Here is a 16,527-nt window from a genome sequence, read left to right on the forward strand (position 1 = left end):
CATTAATTAAGCAATGAGATGTACGGGTCAGGAGTGGGATGTAGCCACCTCAACAATTGGAGATAGATGGTGACATCTTGCAAAATGTCCACATTACAGAGGATGAAGTGTTGGATATCTTGAAGTGCAGAAAGGTAGATAAATCCCCAGGACCTGATCAGGTGTACCCTAGAATTTTGTGGGAAGCTAGAGACGTAATTGCTGAGCCCCTTGCTGAGATATTTGTATCATCGATAGTCACAGGTGAGGTACCAGAAGACTGGAGGTTGGCTAATGTGATGCCACTATTTAAGAAACGTGGTAAGGTCAAGCCAGGGAACTATAGACAGGTGAGCCTGATGTTGGTGGTGGGCAAGTTGTTGGAGGGAATCCTGAGGGACAGGATTTCTACATATTTGGAAAGGCAAGGACTGATTAGGGATAGTCAACATAGCTTTGTGCGTGGGAAATCATTTCTCACAAACTTGATTGAGTTTTTTGAAAAAGTAACAGAAGATTAATGAGAGCAGAGTGGTGGATGTGATCTAAATGGACTTCAGTAAGGCATTCGACAAGGTTCCCCATGGGAGTCTGGTGAGCAAGGTTAGATCATGGAATACAGGGAGAGCTAGCCATTTGGATGCAGAACTGGCTTGAAGGTAGAAGACAGGGGTGGTGGTGGAAAGTTGTTTTTCAGACTGGAGGCCTGTAACTGTGGTAACAGTGATGAGCACATTACTTTTCACCATTTATATAAATGATTTGGATGTGAGCATAAGAGGTGTAGTTAGTAAGTTTGCAGGTGACGCCAAAATTGGAGGTGTAGTGGACAGCGAAGAGGGTTACCTCAGATTACAACAGGGTCTTGATCAGATGAGCCAATGGGCTGAGGAGTGGCAAATGGAGTTTAATTTAGATAAATGTGAGGTGCTGCATTTTGGGAAAACAAGTCTTAGCAGGACTTATACACTTAATGGTAAGGTCCTCAGGAGTGTTGCTGAACAAAGCGACCTTGGGGTGCACGTCCATAGTTCCTTGAAAGTAGAGTCGCGGGTAGATGGGATAGTGAAGAAGGTATTTGGTATGCTTTCCTTTATTGGTCAGAGTATTGAGTACAGGGGTTGGGAGGTCATGTTGTGGCTGTACAGGACATTTTTTAGGCCACTGTTGGAATATTGCATGCAATTCTGATCTCCTTCCTATCGGAAAGACATTGTGAAACTTGGAAGGATTCAGAAAACATTTATAAGGATATTGCCAGGGTTGGAGGATCTGAGCTATATGGAGAGGCTGAATAGGCTGGGGCGTTGAAGGCTGAGGGGTGACCTCATAAAGGTTTATAAAAACCTGAGGGGCATGGATAGGATAAATAGACAAAGTCTTTTTCCTAGGGTGGGGGAGTCCAGAACTAGAGAATATAGGTTTAGGGTGAGAGGGGAAAGATATAAAAAGGACATAAGGGGCAACCTTTTCACACAGAGGGTGGTGCATGTATGCAATGAACTGCCAGAGGAAGTGGTGGAGGCTGGTACAATTGCAACATTTAAAAGGCATCTAGATGGGTATATGAATAGGAAGGGTTTAGAGGGATATGGGCCAAGTGCTGGCAAATGAGACTAGATTAAGTTGGGATATCTGTTTGGCATGGACGGGTTGGACCAAAGGGTCTGTTTCCATGCTGTACATCTCTATGACTCTGTGACTCTAATTCTGCAAATGGTCCCTGACAATTTGTGGTGAAGGGTGCACTGGTCCACTGTAGGGCCTATTGCTATTCTAACATGTTAAGTCCCACAATGTCAATATTGTTCCCACTATATAGGGCAGTGCCTATCTGACATGGCAAGCAACAAATTGAATGAACTGACAGTGCAATAATTCACTTGACTCTGAACTTTAGAAGCACCCTTTCGGATGTTAGACAGACTAAGTATATTCAGGAGGGCACTCTGGACTGGAAAAACTACTTTTCAGCATTTTCTAGTTGTCAAGAGTTTGTTTTGGATTTCTTATTGCTGCAATCCTTCTGGCCCACTACTGCCTTCAGTAGATAATTGAACTATAGCTGGAGATAAGATCCAACATTCAATTTGCTCTTAACTGGATAAACCAGTTGTATCTAAGCTACAATGACTGACTTGGAGAACAGTTTCTGCCTTGAACCCTCACTTTCTCCTGTATAATAATCATCTTCAAGTTCATCTTTAACGATGGTGTCATTGCAGAATGATGCAATGCTACAATGCATGATGTCACAGCTGGCAAAATTGGCAAAGTACCAATTTGAGTTGATAATGTGATATCTGCATGTTTCACATTCTCTCACCCAACAATTTCCACACACACAATCCAAAATATTGAAATTCTCCAATGTATGTGCAAAGTGTTAAAGGAAGATTTGGCCAATCCACACCTCTTATCAAGTACCTCAGAGTAGCTGACTGATTCTTGTTTGCTTCTTGCAAACTCAATTTACCTGAGTTTGAATCCATATGGTCCTTTTGGGCATTTCAATGCTTGAATCCATTCTCTCCGTTCTTTGTTTTCTTTTTGCTGTCTTTGTGTGTTCCTTCATGCTTTCCTTCCCCTAGTTTGTTCCCTCATTCCCTTAATGCCAAGCCCTGTGTTGTTGCAACAAAAGTATATCCCGAGATTCTGAATAAATATAAACATGACTGCATTACATCTCAGAGAGTTAATGCATCTCTGTGGAGCCATGAGATACAATTGCTCCATAACTACACTATAAATTTCCAGGGAATATCTCCATGAAAGACATCTTAAAGGGGACATTGGAGAAAGAGAGTCCTAAAAGGGCCATTTTTTTGGGTTTTAATATTGTGTATATTGGAACAAATCCTGCAATAAATAATTATTTTAAATGATGTCTTGCAAATTGAGACACTCCCATATTGTTCCTTGCAATTTTCAGTTGACTGGGTTTTCAGAATTGTAATAGTCCCACGGTTAAAGTATAGCTGCCATCTTTCAATGGCCGAAGTTCAAAACCTAATAACGGGGGTCCGAGTAATGCTTTATAGGATTCAGACTCTAAACAATCAGCCGTGATTTACCCTTTAGTGTGAAAACAATCTCGTGACTTGGCTTATTTTAGTTCAACTAGTGAATGGTTTGCACCAATCCAGAACACCTTTGAATCCTAAAAGACTGAATCTTACTTTAGTCATCGAATCATACAGCGCAGAACCAGACCCTTCAGCCCAACCAATCCATGCCAACCATAATCACAAACTAAAGTAATCCCACTAGCCTGTGCTTGACCCATATCCCTTCAAATATTCATGTACTTATCTAAATGTCTTTTAAATGTTGTAAGTGTACCCACATTCACCATTTCCTGTGGAAGTTCATTCCACACATGAACCACCGTCTGTGTAAAAAAATTGCCCCTCATGTCTTATTTAAATCTTTCTCCTCTCAACTTAAAATATGTCTCCTAGTCTTGAAATTGCCACCCTATGGAAAAGACACCTGCCATTCAACTTATCTATACCCCTCATTATATTAGATTTTAGATTTTATTATCACGTGTACTCAAGTACAAGAATACAGGAGTGCAGAAGTACAGGAGTACAGAGATACAGGATTACAGGAGTACAGAATTACAGGTGTACTGGAGTACAGGAGTACAGGAGTTCAGAAGCCCAGGAGTACAGGAATTACTGGAGTACTGGAGTACAGAGGTATAGGAGAACAGGAGTACAGGAATTACTGGAATACTGGAGTATAGGAGTACAGAAGTACAGGAGTACTGAAGTACAGGTGTAAGAAGTACAGGCGTACAGGAGTACAGAAGTACAGGTGTTCAGTGAAATGTCACCACACGTGATGCCATCTTAGATACCAAGGTTCTTAGGTACAAAACAGTAAGAGAAACAAGAGTTAAAAGGTAAGCATTACTTCATGGAAAATTGTAGAAAAATGAAGAAATATGTTACAGTTTACATTGACATCTTTCATCGTTTAAACTAGGAAATAAAGGAATAAGTTAATGGGTCAACAGTCTTTGATGAGTCCTTCATTTATCTTGCTCTTAAACCTCTATAAGGCCACCCCTCATCCTCCTATACCTTCATCTTCAGGACATCCCAAAGTCCCAGCCTATCTAGCCTGTCCTCATAATGCAAACCCTCCATTCCTGGCAACATCCTGGTAAGACTCTTCACGCAGGATCAGGCTGATTAAAGTTACTGGAAAGGGATGTAGAGGAGGAGAGAATGTTTTACTCAGTAAGTTGTGATGATTGGTAATACATGGCCTGAATGGGCAGCAGAGTGAGATACAACAGTACATTTCAAAAAGGAATTGGATAAACAATTCGAGAGATGGGAGATATTTGCTGGGTAAGGGGGCATTGGGCATTGGATAACTCATTCAAAGAACTATCACTGAATGGCCTCTTTCTGATAAGGAAAATACAAATGCTAAATGGTTGTGAAATGGTACAGAGATTAAGGTGTATGCAGTAGACAAACTCCAAGTAACAATTTATTTCCATAGTTACTCGTTGCTCCAAGTGAAGATTTGAATGTCTACATCAAGAATATGAGAGCAGTGGGGATGAAGGCTTATGCTGATTAATGTCCATAATTGAAGAGAAGTGGAAAAACAGGGTGAGGAGAGGAAAAATTCTTACAGCCTAAAAATAGTTTAAAATGTGGACATGATTGGCAAACTATTGTTTTCCCCGCCTTAACCAGATGATAAAGGCATGTTCTCATCTTCCCAAAGAAAGGTGAGACTACAGAAACAATGGTACCATTCAGATACAGGAATAAAAAACCAAAAGTGCTGGAGAAACTCAGCAGGTCTGGCCATATCTTTGGAGAAGGAAACAGAGTTAACATTTCAAGTCTAAAGCTACATTTCTGCAAACACCTCCTCGTTTCCATAAATGCCTTTTGGAGGAAGAAACAGAATTAATGTTTTCATCAACCACAACACTGGCGGCTTCTTTGGAAGATGACTGTTATGCCAAAACTGGTTGCAGGCAAGGAAGATGTTGCCAAATTTATTTGTCACGTCTTGCCAGTAATGACTGTGGGCAATTACTTTCCACAGAACTGCCAAGCAGATTGCTAACATACAGAGTTGCGCCCACTGTTGCCATGTCACCTGAAGTTAATGGGAAGTATAGCACTGCCATATGTTTCAGCCAACTCCCTCTATCTTTAACCCAGCTTACTGCATCAAAGGCATATATGTGGACGGTATTACATCTATCAACTATTTCACACAGCACAACCTGTTTCACACAATCTGTACCATTTCATAACCATGTCGCAAACGAGTTGGTAGGATGTTTTAGAAGAAAACATGAGTGCAGTATGTGGTATGAAAAGAAAGAAAGGAAAGGATTTTCATTTCTATAGCACCTGTACCTTCATCTTTAGGACATCCCAATGTGTTTTGCAGTCTCTGAAGTTTTGATGATAATGTTGTAATACAGTTTCTAATGCAAAAATCATGGTGGCCAATTTGTTTAGATGAATCTTGTCTCACAAAAGGAGATGTGATAAAGATCAGCTAGTCTGTTGACTGATGTTATTCAATTAGAGCCATGGAATCCTTTATATCCATCTAAGAGGATGGACAGTGTTTTGACTTAACGTCTTGTCTTAAAGACAGCACCTCAGGCAGTACAGCTCTTCCTCAGCACTGTACTGAAGCATCATTCTAAATCTGATTTTCCATGGTTGGACTTGAACCTATAACCTTAAGCCTCACAAAGGCTTACGAAAGCCATGAACTAGCGCAAATTAAACAAACTAAATGAAAACGTAATGGTACAGAAATCATCTTTGCCTTATTTTGAATCTAATATTATGTGTAGCTCATCACTTAACAACCCTGGTGTAGGTATGATGGACCAAATGGCCTCCTCTGTGCTGTAAGATGTCTGTGATTCAGGTTGGTCACCACATGTACTAGACTTATACGTTTAGTGATTCTTGAGCAATGATTAGTAAATTGCATTGAAGGTAAAATTATATTATTTCTGTCTCATTATACAAGGTGGTATTTATCTGCTGCAAATTCCTGAAGTCATCCAAGAAAGAACTGTTGTCATGTCCTCATCTTGCTATCCTGTTCAGGAACAAACATTGACAGGTGGCTTTGGCCAAGTTTGATGGCTGCCATTTTGATGAAAATGCTGAGAAAGACAAATTGGAGCATTCACTAAATGGCGAGAAACTATGACTGTAGACCAGTATAAAGAATTAGGAGTTCAAGTTTGTAAGTCATTAATAACTGGTAGACAGCTGCCAAAGCAAAATTACAAAGTTGACTAGAAATTATGACTAGAAACTAGAAATTATGCTTCAGTTGTATCAAGCTTTGGTGAGATCTTGTCTGAGATACTACGTTTAAATTTGGACACTACACCTCAGGAAGGATTTACTAGTCTTCGAAAGGGTGCAGGATGGATTCACCAGAATGGTACTGGAGTTTCGGAGGGTTACATGATGAGTTCAGGTTACATAAAGTTGGCTCATATTCCCCTGATTTGAGGAGATCTGATCGTGATGATCCAATTATTGAAACCAGGAGAAGGGTAATGGAGAAATGATTTCCCCTGGTAGGGGGACTTCGGACTAGGAGATGTACGGTGAAGTTAGAGCTAGGACATTCCAGGGACAAATTGGGAAGCACCTTTTTACACAACAAGCAGTAATGACAAGATTTGTCCTCCAAATGGATGTTGGAACAATTGGGAGTTTTCAAAACTGGAATGGAGAGATTTTCATGGGGCAAATGGAACAACAACTGAAAACACTGGATAAGAAAACTCAGTTGCTCTGGCAGCATCTGTGGAGGAAGAAACAGAGTTAATGTTTTGAGTCCACTATGACTCTTCTTCAGCCTCCAGTACTTCCTGATTTTTATCTCTGTGTAGGGATTTGCTTCCTAACCTGCTTCCGTTTTCACCAGCATTTTCTGATTTATTTCAGGTTTCTGACATGTGCAGTATTCTGCTTTTTCAGCATGGTTAAATGAAGTTGAGCCAGAGGTATTACAGTGCAGATGGGTGACCATTCAGTGCAAGAAGTCCATACTGTATTAATCTGGCTGAGTAACTGAGCAAGGGCAGAATGTCCTACCCCTGCCTTTAATTCTGAGGATGGCTTCAGTCGAGTAGGTGTTAAGTAAGAACCTGAGAAAATGAAAAACTATAAAAAAACCCAAAAATCGCTAAATCATAGTGTATCTAACTGTTATATTTAACATCAATAAGAAACTATAAAGTATTATTGAAAATGTAGCTCTTGGTTAAAATAACACACATTTATTCTGTAAAATGAACCTTGGACACTAGGGGCATTCTCACTCAATAGATCATTACCATTATTAATCTTTAGATGTTCTGTACATTCATTCATAAATTGTTGCTGGCTGGGCCAATATTTATTGCTCATCCCCAGTTGCCCTTGAGTTACATCTTTTTGCAGTTACACCTCCCCCACGTAATCAGCACCCCAAAGACGAAGAGTAAAATGCAAAGAATTGGCTCAACTGTCCAAAATACATTGTTCCAAATGCAGGTACAATTACACCAAGAAATCACAGATATCAAAGCACACCTCCTGCAAATGCCATGCAGCAAACTATTCACAAAACTACAAATCCTTGTGCGGGAGTGGAGAAAAAAATCAGAGCCGTTCCACTTCTAGCAAGTTCGGTGCTCGAACCTGTGGTAATTAATCAGGTCTTGGTTGAACATTTAGCCAAGCATTATGCATGAGGACACGGTGCCCTTAGATCCACTTACTTATGGGAATCCTCTCTAGCAATGAAACAGAATTGGAATAAATGGGGTCATTGCTTCATATTTATAGCTGGACAGTTTCTAAGACAGCAAAAGGTACCCATATTTAAAATAATCAGTTAATGAATTTAACTAATTAAGATCAGTCATAATAAAATTCCTTCTGTTGCATGCCTCCTTTTGACTCATTTTATTACAAATCATTGACAAATTGAGATGTAACACAATTAAAAAAATGTTACAGTATGTTGCTTTCCTCATGTTCTCCAGTCTATAAAGAAATAACTATTACTCGATGTTTGGTTTATAAATTTTAACCCAATGTTTTCCAAGAGGTCAATAGAGTTTTTTGCGTTGTAATTAAATAACAGTTATCCCAAAAGATTCTGATTTAATGATTATTTAATTCTTATTGGTAAAAAGCAACATTAATATATCAAAGATTTCATTTTAAACAAAAGTAACATAGTATTTTACCTTATTTTCCATGTTTTATCTCTCCTTTTCAAATATCAATGAAATGCGTTTTATTTTTCAGTTCTTCAAATCCTGGAGACTTTGATCTTCCCAGTTCCTTTGGATTGAGGTACAGAATCTGTCCTAAAAGCTGTCCCTATTTAAATTGACGGCGATCCCAATGTTTCTTGGTTTAGGAGACTACTGTATAGCCATCTATATTAGTGCTTGCAGAGTGAAAGAGGAAGAAAAATAAGTTGTCCTACATTTCAAATCCCTCCTCTTTTCACTTCATATGCGAGCGCAGTCAAAAATAAAGCCAAACAAAAAGTGTAGATGTGGTAATTCTCCTCAGTTATTGTACAACCTCAAACCCAGTGGGTTACCATTCAGTGGGATTGAGTCTGTTGTGCTCAAGTAGTGAAAACTACTTCAGTGCATTTCAGTCTGAAAGAAACACTGTGAAGGTCAGAATGTCTAAAGCAGTTTGTACTCTAATTCTGGTTAGCTCAGTTGGCTGGATAGCTAGCTTGCTAATGCAGAGTGATGCTAACAGCCTGGGTTCAGTTCCTACACTGACTGAGGCCATTCTAATGGACTCTCCTTCTCAACCTCTCTCCATGCCTTAGGTGTGGTGAACCTCAGGTCAAACCACCACCAATCATCTCTCTGTAATGACAGCACAGCCCTATGATCTGGTAAGACTATGGTGACTTTACTGGTGTTCTAATTTCTCATTGCTGAAAATTATTTCTGGCAAATAGGACTTACACCTTGACATTGTGTGTCAAGTTATATTCAAGGCTGAGGGAGGCAGATTTTTAATAAGTAAAAGAATTAAAGGTTACCAGGATAAAGGCAGCAAAGCAGATTTGAGGATTATCATAATAGCCGCAGTCTCATTGATTGGTGGGATAGACTCGATGGGCTGACTGGCCTAGTCTGCTCTTACATCTTATGGTCCTATGGACATCTTTGCAAATTGGTTCTGTTTGCTATATGAATGGTAAATTAAAATTGGAGGACTTCCTTTGTTTTTCATAATTTTTGTCTGTTACAAAATGTTTCCATTTAGGGACTCGGTACAATAGTGGGTTTATCCAATTGAGTAGATTTTCCATGTTATTTGGACTCTGTTCTGAGGTACAGTAGAAAGAGAAACAGTGGTGAAGACAGACTGGTTCTAATGTGCAGTCTCATGGCTATGGGATTGTCTAGCGTTCCTCAATTTAGATCAGAAAATCTGCACATTAACAGGGTCTAAGTTTAGTCTAAGGATCTCAATGAGACGGCCCATTGCAGTCGAACGGAGTATTTGAAGAACCCATACACCAAATTTTCTGATGGGACTTTGAGACTGTAGGATCTGCAGATCACTCTGGACAAGTCAGTTAAGTATAGCAGAGGGAAAGCTCATACAATCATACAGCATGGAAACAGACCCTTTGGTCCAACAGATCTTGCAAGATTTTGAACTAGTCCTTCACACAAGTCCTTCCACTTTTCTCCAGCAAATACCAGAGGCGCTGATGTCAATGGCCAGGAGCTATGGTATTACCTCCAAAAGCCCTATTGAGGGCCAGGCCTGGAATAAGCTGCTGCCAGCAATCAGCATCCCACTGGAAATAACCCTTCCCTGAGAGTGAGATTCTGCTGGGAGAGAGTCTTAGATGGGCTTGAGTCTCCAATGGGAGTAACACCCTCCTTACAGTAAGGTCCTGCTGGGATTAGGGTCCAACTGGGAGTATGGTCCTGATGGTAGTAAAGGTGTGGGTTAAGGTCTTTCTGGGAGTATGGTCCTGCTGGGAGTGAGAACTTGCTGGGAGTGAGTCCTTACTGGGAGCACTCTGTGCTGTTGTGTCTGTTGGTATGCAAAAGGATTTGGCTCCTTTGTTCTCAGAATGAGTCATGGACAATGAATTAATGTAGGCTTGGACCTAGCAGGAGATCCTTCAGAGAACAATCTGCCCCCAAACCCCCTCACCCAACCATTCAATTCTGAGTCCAGACAAATGGGACAAAAGTCTCCTTTGTTTGTGAGGGTTCAATGTGAATTACATTGGGACAATCTCATCCTTGTCTTCCTAATGGATAGAGACCCACTGCCCTATATGGATCATACTGACGTTACAAAATGATGTTTCAGCTTCCTGATCCCCAGATAATATTCTCTCCTTCTTCAGTTCTCTGGCCCACAGTGGCATGACATGGTTATAGCAAGGTGCTCATTCTACCCCTTCTGGAAGGGTGTTGGAGGAGGCGGGAGCGGAGTGGGGTTTGATTCCAAAACATTTGACATCAATCTTTTCCAGCCTGACCTGCACCCCACCAATCACCCAATGAGAAGTCAGTCGCTGTGGCAACATACACTTCTCTCTGCTTGTCACATCCTGCAGCTATTTGATTTGATTGATTTATTGTTGTGTGTATTTTGTTACAAAATATGGTGAAAAGTGTTGCATAGTGTTGTTCCTCTCTGGCGCCATCTTAAAACTCAGAAAAATAAACTAAAACATAGAATATAAAGGCAGCAAAATAGTGTCCAACTTTACAGCCTTTCCTGTTAACTGCTCCAGTGTGGGCCAAGGGCCTGGTGGCCAGGCACGGGTCCACTTCACTGCCGCTGCCACTGGAATGAAGGTCATCCATTCTTCGGTGCCACCTGGCCTCCACTGACACCTCACTACTATGAGTCATCACCACGCAGCTGCTGCCAAGGCCACATTGTACCACACTGGCCCATTCTCGACTCCACCAGCGCCATGAGCCCACTCACCAATGCAACCTCTTCCAGGTCTTGGACTGGGCCCAAAATCATCTCTATGCCTGCTTCCACGAATTTGCCCTGGGTGTGGACACCAAACTCGTTGGATGCTGCCTGAACTGCTGTGCTCTTCCAACACCACTAATCCAGTATTTGGTTTTCAGCATCTGCAGTCATTGTTTTTACCAAATTCACCGCTGATGCTGTTGCCACAAGTCTGCACTGGGCTCACTCACCACCACTGAGGCTGTCGCTGCACCTGAGCTCTTCAACCAGAGATGAGTAAAATTAAAAAAAGACACAACGAAAGAAAGAGAAGAAAGAAAACCAAAAAGAAAATTGAGCCCTGGGTTCTACTCCACTGCCAACTGACCTAAAGTATGAATATGGAAAGTGAGTGGGAGACCCAATTCCTTTTCATATGATGGCGGACCAGAAGTCTCTCCCACTCTCATTGCCTGCCCTTGGTGTAACCTGGTGGTAGAATGCTGCAGAATCCAACAAAGTTCTCCAACCTGAGGTGGTCAGTTGTGTAAAGCACAGTTCATATCTTGTTGCGGAACCTCCATGGAGATTAAAAGCAGTAGCAACAGGAGAAACAGTAACAAGCGGGAGAAGCTGCAAGACAGTAACCCCATTGCAAGCTACATTCCTGTCGATCTGACAGGAGTGAACATCTCACACAAAAAAGGACATGTTTTAGATCTGAGACACTTACAATCCAGAGTGAAAGAGAAATATTTCTGCCAATCCAGAACTAGGGGCTACTGTTTAAAAATAAGTGGTCATCCATTTAAGATAGATAGGAGGAGACATTTTGTCTCACAGAGGGTCATGGGTCTTTGGAACTTCCTTCCTCAAAAGATGGGGCAAGTAGAATTCTTGAATTTTTTTTAGGGGCAGAAGTAGATTGATTCTTGATAAGCAAGAGAGTGAAAGCATACTGTGAATACGCAGGAATACAGAGCAACCAAATCACCCATGACCTTGTGGAAAGCCCGACAGACTCGATGGGCTGGGTGGCTTATACCTGCTCCTAATTTATACATAATTGCTATAACTGAGAGCTAACTCCCTATGTAGAGAGATTTTTGTGGACATGCATTTATAATGGCACGGGAAACATGACAGGAGTGTCATAATTCCAAGGTTTACAATCAGAGTGGGACATGTAAAAAAGATGGCCTTATGGCTGTATGACTCACAGCCTTGTAATAAAGATTGAATATATTTAATAAAACGTTGACCCTTACGTGAGTAAAGCATTGCTTCTAAAGGCAACTGTATACGACACAGAAAAAATATTTTACCGAAGGAACAACACAGAGAGTTCTAGCTCCCAGGTTAAAAAGTAATGTGAGTCTCTTTCTTCTCCAGCACTTTCATTGAGGTAAAATGACATGATTGTACCCCAGCTCCCCCACCAGCTCTGATATTCCTCCACATTCTTGTGGTCATTGAAGGAGAAAGAGCCACTGCAATTCTGAGGCTCTTGCTGGGAATGACGGTTGAACTAATTTGTTCACTCCAGGTAAGCTGCTCCATTAACTGCAGACTGTGCTCATGAGTGTCCCACAGTATTGACAAACCCCCACTGTTCCCCACACTGGAATGTATGCTAATGATTGCTCTGCATGACAGCCTCAGAGAGATTACCTGAATTCCCAGGCCTGGTCAAATATTGCTGGGGCTGCCACAAATTCAGTTCTTCAGTGACTGAAGCTGCCAAGTAGGTTTTTTCTATTGAGGTTGATGCATGACTCAACTTGTCCCTGTCTTAACCAGCTGTCGAAACAGGGGAACATGAAGCCCTCTCCCAACTGGTTGTCCAAGTGTAAGACCTCTTTTACTCAGCCTTCCTTAAAAACATATCTTGCAGATTTAACAAAACACCTCCAAGCTGCAAGGCACTATTGAGATCAAATGTTTGTGGAGCCTATACAAAGCCTTATTACAACATGTGGAGTAGAGCAACAAGGTAAAATTGGTGGCAATTTGGAAGTTGGAAATAGCATTTTTCCCTCAGGTATTTCCTTCTCATCTCATATCCGATGAATTGACTATGTTCGGACATTCTGGATGTAAACTCACAGCCATTTTGTACGTGCGGCACAGGTAGACTCTGCAATGGTTTCAAATTAATGGGCACTGCCGGTGGAAATGTGGTTCACAGAAACATCGCAGGCACAGAATGACTTGCCAACCTGAAAGGCTGACTGCTATCCAAATGTTTCTGCTTGCCCACCCACTAAACTGTGCCACACACCACTGAACTGATCAGCGTGAAGATTGGTTTACATTCAACTGTTTGAGGAAATGAGAACATTGAGTAGCTTTCCCTTTGATCCACTGCTGCACAATTTATTCCTGACTGGACTACACTCATGTGGAATGAACTTTTAACAGCTTCAGATGAGAGGCAAATGTTATCTTGAGTATATTCAAGCTTGAGGGAAGAAGAGCAGAGGGCTCTCACTCTCTCACTCCCATTTTTTTCTCTCTCTCTCTCTTTTTGACCGTTATATCTCTGTGTGTAATCACATTTTGTGTCTATTGTAAATACTCTGACCCACCATCTGTCTGGTATCTGCACAGTCCCAAAGGGAACTGGTACGTTGTAAAATCCTGATTCCCTAAAGGATTAACTCACACTTCCACAATTAATGACATTTTTAACACAAAGAAATATATTAAAAGCTACAGTGTTCAAGGCATCCCATGGAAAAAAAAATCATTAAACCACAGTGAATAAAAAAGTCAGTTGACGGTCACAGAAGCCAAAACCAATACCTAATTCCTCAGCGCGCGGTTTAAATTCTTCTCAAATATAACTTGCACAAGTTAATTAAAGCAGACCGTGTCTGAACTTTTTTCCTTCTAGATTTGTTTTACATATCAATCTCCAATAGCAAAATGTTCCAAAATATTTATGGGTGAATGCTGAACAACAATTTCAAGGTAGCAATTCTAATAAAGAGAGCGGGTCATGCTATAGTGCTGTAGAATAACAGTGCAGGGTGCCATAGATCAACAGAGGTTGAGTTATGGACAGTGATTGAATCCTTGTCAGTCTTTCAACAGAAGCCTGTGTCTGCTTTCAAGCTTTGTACCTGCTGAACTGACCAACAGTCAGATTGCCGTGCTAATTCACTTGGCCATTCTATCCACAAGCAGATAGTTTTGTATTTCCTTACCCTACGTTTAATGCTGCCCCCAACTACTCCCAGGGTTGGGAACTGGCAAACTTCCCTCTATTTTCTGTTGCCAGGTACGTTGGAGATGACAGCAGCCTCTGCTATAGCAACTAGAGCTACATCCTGACTGTCGATATTGAAACATTGTGTGGGAAGTATTGACAGAGCAATTTACAATGATAAATTTTCACAGCAGAACATGACCAAAATAATCTGTCAACAAGAAAAACAAATTAGCAGACTGGATGTATGGTCCTCCTACAAGTTTTTTAATAATTATATTTACAAAATATGAGTTGATCTCCTACACCAATGAACATTGAGAGTGTAAACTGAAGGTAGAAGTAAGTTAGAGGGCAGCAAAATAGTATGGAATTGAAGAATGCTTTTCAGTCCCTAGTTTAAGATCCAATGTTCTGTCCTTGGTTTGAAATAATACTTTGACAAGATTAAATGATAGCTCCAGAAGCTATACAAAATGGGAGACTTTCTGTGATAGTGGCTGGGGAGCTGAGGGGTGCAAGATTAAAGTGCTACAACCCTGCCTTTGCAGGGGGTGGGGAGGTCATAATCATGGCAAAATGCCCCTGTGCTCATGCAGAGGTGACCCATGACATCAGCTCACTACAACATGTCGCAGGAAATGTCTGTTCAAACACCGCTGATGTCATCCCTCCTTTGTCATGCTGGTTTGTCAGTGCTTTACCATCTGATCCTCCCCAGCTCACACCTTGCCCAGTGAGGGGCCCTCTCCAGACATTCACCTGGATTACTAGTCTATGCTATTACTGCTACTCGTTCTCCACAGATTATTCCAGAGTTTCCACTAGAAGTATGAATGTAGAGATGTATAATTGCATTCCTAATGTATTATATGTATTTATATTTTTATAAAATACACACACACACATATATATATATGTATAATACACACACACACTCTTTCCTTACCATTCCATACCATTGTTACACATCCATTTACTTCAGTCCAAGAGAAATCCTTTGTTAATGCAGGATTGGCCCAATCTCTGGGACACAAACGTTGACCAGTTATATTCCCTCTTTCAGCTGGTTATTGCTTGATTGTCATTCACTGCATTCGAAGACTCTTTTTCAGTGAAACCAAATGCCTGACATTGCTACATTAGAAGTACAACAAATCAATCCTTGCTACATTAAGTCACACCAAACCTGGGGAGGAAGCTGCTAAAGAAATAAACTCACTGGCTTTCACTCGATAAAATATAGTTGTGTACAGGTATATATCTCCACATATCCATGTGATAGTGAATGAATTAGTCTTCTGGTGGTACAGAACTTGAGTATTTCTTATAAGAGACACATTTTGTGAAAGCTTTTCACTTTGCACTCATCAGGGCAATCTGCAAACCATACTAAAAGGAAAACAACAAGTACATGAGCATGTGGAGGATTCTGCTAACAACCAAGTTAGGATTGTTTGTCAGGCTTGCAATTGTTTGTCAGTACGGAAAATTGGGCACTTTTGTGTACTGAAAACTATTTATATTAATACACAGGACCCTATTATTTGCAGACAGGATGAACATGTGCTTGCATTATGCCTGCTTCCATGCAACAAAATAGATGCAAGTTATTCAATGGTTAATTTTGCAAGGTGATGCCTTGAGTAGTCAGTCAACTCGCATGGTTTCAAATTTATACAAAGCTTGGCAGTTAACTGTCAGCCATAATCAACTGGTGCATTCTCTATGGCAATACCTCTGCAAATCAGTGGTCACATGCCAACCGATCATTCATTGTAAATGCTGTTTTCTCTTTACTCTGGTAATCCCTCCTGATGAGCACAAGATGATAAGTTTTGATAAAATGTGCCCTTTTTCAGCAATACTCAATTTAATGAATTGTTTGGTTGGCCTATCGTCTTTCATTCCCTTGTGTTTGTCAATGTTATATTAATATATTAATGATTTGGATGAGGGAACCGGGGGCATTCTAGCGAAGTTTGCCGATGATATGAAGTTAGGTGGACAGGCAGGTAGTACTGAGGAAGTGGGGAGGCTACAGAAGGATCTAGACAGGTTGGGAGAGTGGTCCAGGAAATGGCTGATGGAATTTAACGTGAGCAAGTGCGAGGTCTTGCACTTTGGCAAAAAGAATATAGGAATGGACTACTTTCTAAATGGTGAGAAACTTAATAAAGCCAAAGCACAAAGGGATCTGGGAGTGCTAGTCGAGGATTCTCTAAAGGTAAGCATGCAGGTTGAGTCTGTGATTAAGAAAGCGAATGCAATGTTGTCTCTTATCTCAAGAGGGTTGGAATATAAAAGCAGAGATGTACTACTAAGACTTTATAAAGCTCTGGT

General features: G+C 40.9%; 1 protein-coding gene across 1 annotated transcript in view; it reads right to left on the reverse strand.

The window, feature by feature from the left end:
• Nucleotides 1–8,355, reverse strand: part of myo1ha (myosin IHa) — a 143,903-nt gene extending 135,548 nt beyond the window's left edge. Inside the window, exon 1 of the mRNA XM_072587875.1 lies at nt 8,246–8,355. Within this exon, the coding sequence (XP_072443976.1) occupies nt 8,246–8,257 (12 nt within the window). The 5' untranslated portion in view covers nt 8,258–8,355. The remainder of the gene's footprint in view (nt 1–8,245) is intronic.
• Between the last annotated feature and the right edge of the window lie 8,172 nt (nt 8,356–16,527).

The sequence above is a fragment of the Chiloscyllium punctatum genome, chromosome 17, assembly GCF_047496795.1.
Source record: "Chiloscyllium punctatum isolate Juve2018m chromosome 17, sChiPun1.3, whole genome shotgun sequence".
NCBI lineage: Eukaryota > Metazoa > Chordata > Chondrichthyes > Orectolobiformes > Hemiscylliidae > Chiloscyllium > Chiloscyllium punctatum.